Below are 7,711 nucleotides of genomic sequence, written 5' to 3'. Positions count from 1 at the left end.
CATCTGCTACTCACTGTAACTGCTTTTATCAAGATCAACAATAACCTGCATATTTCTGAAAGCCAAAGGACAATACTCAGTTGTCTTCTTGAACCAACAGCACCAATTGACATAGTTCTCTTTGCTGCTTGAACCACTCTCTTCCTTTGGGGCCTAGGACACCACTTTCTTGCTTTTCCTCTTCTCCCCACCACCTGCTGGCCCATCCTTCTCTAGCTTTTTTACTTGACTTAAGTTGTCCCAACCTTTATAAATTGAAATGCCTAAGATTTAGCCTTCCTTCCAAACACTCTCATACTCTGATCTTGTCCAGTCACGTTTATAAATTTCACCAATAGGTTAACAAGATCTAGTTTTCTGTCTCCAGCTTTTTTTACCTATCTCCTAAATTCCAGATTCCTATACACCACGGCCTATTCAGTTGTATTTAGATGTCTAATAGGCATCCAAAACATAGTATGTCCAAAACTAAACTCTTGACTTCTCTCCTCTAAAACATGCCTCTCTCACCCCCTTCCTCATTTTAGTAAATGGCCTCTCAGTTCTTCTAGACCTTGGTGTCATCTATGACCATCCTTTTTCTCATCTAATCCATTAGCACATTTTGATAGCTCTGCATTTAAAGATTTTATTTATTTATTTGACTGATAGCTCTGCATTTAAAATATATTCAGAATTTTGTTACTGTGCACAACTTTTTCAATGTTATCACTCTTGTCTAAGCCACCATCATCTCGTGCTTGAATTATTTCAATAGTCTCTTAACTGGTTTCTCTCTATATATGCATTCAGTTTTGCTTCAGTACTTTTATATTTAATATTCCTTTACCTGGAATCTTTCTCCTCTAGAGAGCCACAGGTTCCCTACTTCCTTCAGGTCTCTTTTCACATTCTACTTTACCAGAGAGGCCTTCCCTAATCACATTATATAAACTGGAAGTCTTTCTCCACAATTATCTAACTTCTGCCTTGCATATTGTTCTTCATAGTATTCATCACCACTGGACAAAGTATGTATTTATCTGTTTGTATCCATCTCCTCCCCTTTGAATATAAACTTCTTTAGAGAAGGTGCTCTGTTTTTATATTCCCAGGGCCTAGAACATTGTATTTGACTTATACAGAATGAATAAATAATTGCCACCTATTGGTTTGAAAGCTCCTATATAGCTTTTACTGCTTATATATTCCCATTAATACCTTTCACATGGTAAAATTTCAAAATGTTAATCAAACTGAATTGCATCTTATTTCTCTCTACTTTTCAAAAATGTCCTCTTTCCTTTTTTGGCAAGTTTCCATACTGTACCTGCTTGCTTTCTTCTTCTGCTCCAGCTCACTTCTGCTGGAAGCCTTGGCTGCTATTTCTTTAACTTCCTCTTTTTCTGTCTATATTCTATTACAACTTTACTTTCTGGGCTTCCAAGAAACTTTGTACCTAATTTATAATTTAAATTTTATCATGTAAGTATGTATGCATGGGCAAAAGCATAATATATATAAGGTTATGTATTGTCCATGGTTTTAGGCATCCACTAGGGGTCTTGGAACGTACCTGCTATGGATAAGGGGGGAAGGTCTACTGTACAAGGTTACATGCATGGTAAGTGGTAACAACTATATCAACTGATAAGAATAGTATCTCAATTTGTATACTACAGATCACCACTTGGATATCTAATAGGGATCTTATTCTGTCTGAAACAGAATTCCTGATTTTAGCACCCATACCTATTCCTTTATCATTCTCCCCTCATCTACGAGTGGGAACCCAGTTTCTTATGCCCAAAGTCTAGGAATTTTTTTTAACTGAAACTTCATTCTGAGATAGTAGATTCACAGGCATTTGTAAGATCCTGCGTATCCTTTATGCAATTTCCCCCAGTGTTAACATCTTGCAAAATGATAGTACAGTCTGGCAGTTCCATAGTAGCCAAAAGAGAGAACAACCCAAATGTCCACTAGTGGATGAATGGGTAAACCGTATGCAGTATAGCCATATAATATTATTTGGCCCGGAAAAGAAATGAAATGCTACAACTTGAATGAATTTTGAAAATATTATGCAAAGTGAAAAAAGTCAGACAGACAAGGACACATATATGATTCCATTCATATGAAGGTCCTAAATAGGGAAGTCTATACAGAAGAAAAATAGTGTTGCTTAGAGCTGGGGCAGAGTGAACAATAAGAGATGAGATGAAGATGAGGTCAGTGCAAGATAACAAGGCCTGGATAGTCTCAAGCATATTTAAGTTTTAAAAGTCATGCTGGCTGCTTTTTGAGAATAAATCACAGGTGGAAAAGAGGGGAAGCAAGGTAATTAGTGAAGAAGCTACTCTAAAAATCAATGCAAGACAGGATGATGGTTTGACTAGGGACTTTGGAACTGGTGTGTGAACTGATTGGCTCCAGATATGCTTCAGATGTTAAAGCCAAAGGGTTTGTTGGTGAATTCAGTGCACAGTGTAACAGAAAGAAAAATGTCAAAGATGACTCCAAGGTTTTGGGTATGAGCAACTGGACAGATGGAACTAGCATTCACTGAGATGGAGAAGAGTACAAAAATAGCAGGTTTTGATGACCTACATGGGGGAGTTTGGTTTTGGACATGTTAATATTGAGATATTGAGTAGCCTGCTAGATATATGTTCCTCTGCGGTTAATATTCTGTATTGGCTTATAATTTGGAAGTTGTCAATGTACAAACTACACTTAAAGCCCCCAGGTAAAATGATATCACCGAGGGTATTGACTTACATAGAGAAGAGGTCCAAGAGCCTGAGGCAGTCCAAAATGAAGAGGCCTGAAAGATGAAAACGGACTAGCAAAGAAGACTTCAGAGCACTTAAAATAAAATCCATGCTCCTTACCTTAATCATGACCTGGCCCTTCTCAACGTCTTTCATCTCACAGGATATTTAGCTTTTGGAATATACCAAGTCCTTTCCTGTCTCGTGACCTTTTTGTTTGCTAAGCCATCCACCAACCCTGGTTTTACCCTGGCTCCAGTTTAGCCGCTTCTTTCTGCCACTACAGCTCTCAGTTAAATGGTTATTCTGAGTTTTTTCCTCTAACCAGCCCTCCCTATTTAAATAGGCCCAGCCCGACCACCCCCACCCAATCATGGCTCTTACCATAATCGATAAGTACTTAACTTGTTTCCCGCCTAGAAACCCGTCCACCTTAATTTAACGAAAGATTAAAAAACGATCACTATATGCTAAATAAAACCTCAAGAATTCCTTCTACGCAACTTTCCGGAGAGCAAGGGCTTCGTTATCTCGTCTTCTGCCGCATCCCAAAGTAACGGACTATCCCTTAGCAGTCAATTGTCAGATTTTTGCAAAATTTATTAGCCGAACGGAGAGTAGGAACCGGCAAACTTGCAAACAGAACTAGCGCCCGCGGCTCCGCCCAATCCCAGAGTTGCCCAAAGGAAGGGAGGATCCGCACGCATGCGCCGTTGTTCTCTGAGCGCTTCGGGCTGAACCCCACCCCTGACCCTTGGCTTGTTTAACCACTGCGCCTGCGCAACACGGACCTGTTTGTTCTTTTGTCGGCGCTGTCAATAAAGTTTTAGTGGGCAGACTCCCTTTTTACTTGGCAAGATGGCGGAGTACGACTTGACCACTCGGATCGCGCACTTTTTGGATCGGCACCTAGTCTTTCCGTTGCTCGAGTTTCTCTCCGTAAAAGAGGTGAGGGGGACTTTGACCGCGAGGAAGGCGTGGGAGCGTCTGAGGCGCGGGGCGAGGCCTAGAGGCGGTGGCGATAGCCGTAGGCCTGATACACGTGTGAGGCGGCCGCGAGTTTGGTCCTGCGTTCGGGAGTAAGGATCGGCCGGTAATTTAGCATCGTCCCAGTTAATTAGCACTGCAGGATTTGGTTGTGATGAGAAGTGAGGGGACAGCAGGCAACTTAGGGGAGGAAGAGGTCTCTGCTTCTCTGCTGGAGGTGACAGTGCCAGAGGGACTTCCGCGTCAGTTCCTCTCGCAAGTTGACCAACCATTCGCCGCTTCCCTGCAGTAACGCTTGCTTCAAGAAGCAAATCGGAATGTTACAGATCCTGTTTGCTCTTTCGAGAACTGTGGGAAGGGTGTGCTTGGCTTTGTTTTTGTTTGCCGATCTTTGGAATAATTTTCTTACACTGAAATACCTAGTATTTTAATTTACATTAAGTTGAATTCTTCGCAGAGAGTTTTCCTGGTTTTTCGGCAAGTAGCCACTTCCTAGAAGCGTGCCATATTTTGTCGGATGGGCACGCCTCCGCCACCCCCCTCCCCCCGCCAAAAAGGAAAAAGAAAACCAACAACCCTGGACATTTTTTTTTTTTTTAATTTAAAAGTGGTCTTCCGGTGTATACAGACTTCGAGTAACATGAAGGTTAACTTTCATTTAGCTACTCAAGATACCTAGAATTAGCCTGTGATTCTGGTACCTCATTTCAAAACGTCTAAATCCTGAAAGTTTTGAAATACTGGGCTTAGTTATACCTTGAATTTGTTGGGAAGTTGGCACGTTTTAGTAATTATAATAATGTTACTGTGTTGAAGGGACTCGATTATTGGTCAGAAAAGTAAATGAATTCTGTATCTGAAAACGGGCTACAACATAAGCCTACTTAGGGAACTCTAAATTTGGGGAGTGGATTTATGGCTCAACAGTAAAACAGAAAATCTCTGCAAATAAACATTAAATTGTTGTGATAACGTCAGATCTTCCTGGAAGTTAACTGTTCATTAGACAGGTTTAATCCTCAAATTTATCTGCTCCTTTTCTAAACACATAACGGGATTCTAAAGTTGTGATATTAGGGAACAAGCAAAGTTTATTTTCAATAAATTTCAGGAATGTAAAAATAAAGCAATATAGGGGCGCCTGGGTGGCTCAGTGGGTTAAGCCGCTGCCTTCGGCTCAGGTCATGATCTCAGGGTCCTGGGATCGAGTCCCGCAACGGGCTCTCTGCTCAGCAGGGAGCCTGCTTCCCCCTCTCTCTCTCTGCCTGCCTCTCCATCTACTTGTGATTTCTCTCTGTCAAATAAAAAAAAAAAATCTTTAAAAATAAAGCAATATAAAGCTTTGTCATGAGAGGTTCTTTTTGTTTTGTTTTATTTTTTAATTTCTCCTTACGTAGGATGTACTTATATCTGTATTTTAGAGCTTGCATAAATTGCATAAAACAGTACATTCTGCCTTTTTTCCTTTTTTGGATATGTGAGGATAATTCACCAAAGATCAAGGAATAGAAAAATGCCATATTTGAAATCCTTTATCAGCTACTTGTAGAAATGCTTCTAAATCAGCCAAAGTTCATATTCTTGTACTGTGTTCTTTACACTTTTGTCTTACAAGGCAGATACATAACAGGAAGGAATATGTGAGTGTAAATTAGGTTTTCATAGGGTAAGACCAAAACTATGAAGAGCAGCTGAGAAAATAACTGCTCAGTACTTGCCTCTTTGTAGATAATGTTGGTAAAATGGCTGGAATACACCCAAGAGGAAGACAGGTTTACTTAGCAGTTACTAAGTATAGGCCTGTCATGGAGTTGTGTTAAATCCAGGGTAAAACCCAGACATCTCACCACTGAAAAACTTACCTATCCTTTAGAGGAGATAAAGGTCTATAATTACATATGGGGGGGGGTGGTAAAGTCAGAAGTAGGGGCAGAGTGCTATCAAAATTGGAGATTCTATTCGGTGGGCAAAAAGGACTTTGAGGATAGGTTTTAAGTTGAGTTTTAGATGGTTAGGATGGAGACAGCGATCATGATTCCTAATAGTAACAATTTGGTATATTTGTAATTTGCTGGATAATGTAAGCTCTATGAGAGCAGGATCTTTGTTGTGTTTTCTGTTGTGTCCTTAGCTGTAAAATAGAGGGGCATGAAGACTTTTAATGATTATTTAGTATCTCTACTTCAGAGCTGTTTTTTATTTTAAGAAAGCCTGTCTCGGGGCGCCTGGGTGGCTCAGTGGGTTAAGGCCTCTGCCTTCGGCTCAGGTCATGATCCCAGGGTCCTGGGATAGAGCCCCGCATCGGGCTCTCTGCTCTGCAGGGTGCCTGCTTCCTCCTCTCTCTCTCTGCCTCTCTGCCTACTTCTGATCTCTTGTCAAATAAATGAATAAAATCTTAAAAAAAAAAAAAAGCCTGTCTCATGCGTAAAGTGTTGATACTGCCACAAATCTTATGGGGTTAGAAAAATTACATGAGATAATTCATATAAAGCACTTAGCCCTCTGGGACAAAGTGAGTATTCCTGAATATTTTCCATTAGGAGGCTAGGCCATCCTGTGTGAGAGTAGAGTGAGATAAGGACTGGAAATGGGGACTGAGAAAACTGACCAAAGTATAAGGATTGGGAAGTGTGGATGGCCCAACTGAGATTGAAAATTATACATTTGTAGGAGTTGATGACAGTCACTCTGTGAGTGATAGGAGCAGTGGAAGGTTATTTAAGGAGTGTAGAAATGTTTGGAGGTAGACTTACATGTCATTTAGAAATTGCTTATTAGCAGAGAAAAGCACAGATGTGATTAAATAGCATTATTGCCTGTTTCTGAAACATTTTAGAGTCGTCCCTAGCCAGAACGTAGAAGACAGACAACTTTTTTCCAGAAATAAAGATGGACATTGAATTGTATTTAGTTGGAGAAAATGGATGGAGTCAGTGATAGTACTAATGAGAAGATCTTTGAAATAGCTAAAAATGGATCTAATGTAGTAAATGACAACCAAAAAGGGGGATATAAAAATTAAAAAGAACAGAGGGTATAATGAAGCATTTTAATGGTAATGGTGAAAGAGATGATGAATTTAAGTTGAAATCTTGGAGATGAGGTACTAAATGGAAGTTGTGGGAAATTTTAAGACTTGAGTTTCTCAGGAATCATCAGTATGGATGTTGGATTTGTAGAGGATGACAGCAGGAAGAAATGTCAAAAGAATAATTTTTTTTTAATTTTTAAAGATTTTATTTATTTGACAGAGAACAAAGATCACAAGTACGCAAAGCAGCAGGCAGAGGGAGAGGGAGAAGCAGGCTCCCTGCTAAGCAGAGAGCCCCATGTGGAGCTTGATCCCAGGACCCTGGGATCATGACCTGAGCCGAAGGCAGACGTTTAACTGACTGAGCCACCTAGGTGCCCCTAAAAATAATTTTTAACTGATGAACATTTGCAAACAGTTTCAATTATAGAACACTAACTTTGTACCCCGATTAAGTGAAATAATTCCCACCCCATCCCAATTTTATACTTCCATGAGTAGATCTCTTACAAAAAAGTTTAGTCCATTATTTTTTGCTTCAAAAAGAAAAGGAATTGTGAAAACTTTTATAGTACTTATACTATCTTGTTTTTGTTTTTGTTTTTGTTTTAAAGACTTGTTTATTATAGAGAGAGAGCTTGCAAGAGAACAGTTGTCATGGGGAGGGCAGAGTCAGAGGGAGAGAGAAAATCTCAGACTCCCTGTTGAGTGTAGAACCCCATGTGGAGCTCTATCCCAGAACCTTGAGATAATGACCTGAGCTGAAACCATGAGTCCATTTGCTCAACTGACCACCCAGGTGCCCCTAGTTTCCTAGATTCTTGCCTCTTAGCTCAAAAGTCTAGAATATTTACTGTCTGCCCTCTACAGAGTATGTGTGGGTATAAGGCAGAATTTAGGGAAGGTGATATAAGCAGCTACTGTTTTAAGAGGCCAGTAA

At 40.1% G+C, this 7,711-nt stretch overlaps 1 protein-coding gene across 1 annotated transcript in view; it reads left to right on the top strand.

The window, feature by feature from the left end:
* The first annotated feature begins 3,544 nt into the window (after positions 1–3,544).
* EIF3E (eukaryotic translation initiation factor 3 subunit E) overlaps positions 3,545–7,711 on the top strand; it is a 43,783-nt gene continuing 39,616 nt past the window's right edge. Inside the window, exon 1 of the mRNA XM_004771313.3 lies at positions 3,545–3,701. Within this exon, the coding sequence (XP_004771370.1) occupies positions 3,612–3,701 (90 nt within the window). The 5' untranslated portion in view covers positions 3,545–3,611. The remainder of the gene's footprint in view (positions 3,702–7,711) is intronic.

The sequence above is a fragment of the Mustela putorius genome, unplaced genomic scaffold (genome assembly GCF_011764305.1).
Source record: "Mustela putorius furo isolate JIRA1106 unplaced genomic scaffold, ASM1176430v1.1 tig00000228_pilon_pilon_pilon, whole genome shotgun sequence".
Lineage (NCBI taxonomy): Eukaryota > Metazoa > Chordata > Mammalia > Carnivora > Mustelidae > Mustela > Mustela putorius.
This window is presented reverse-complemented; position numbering and strand designations above follow the sequence as displayed.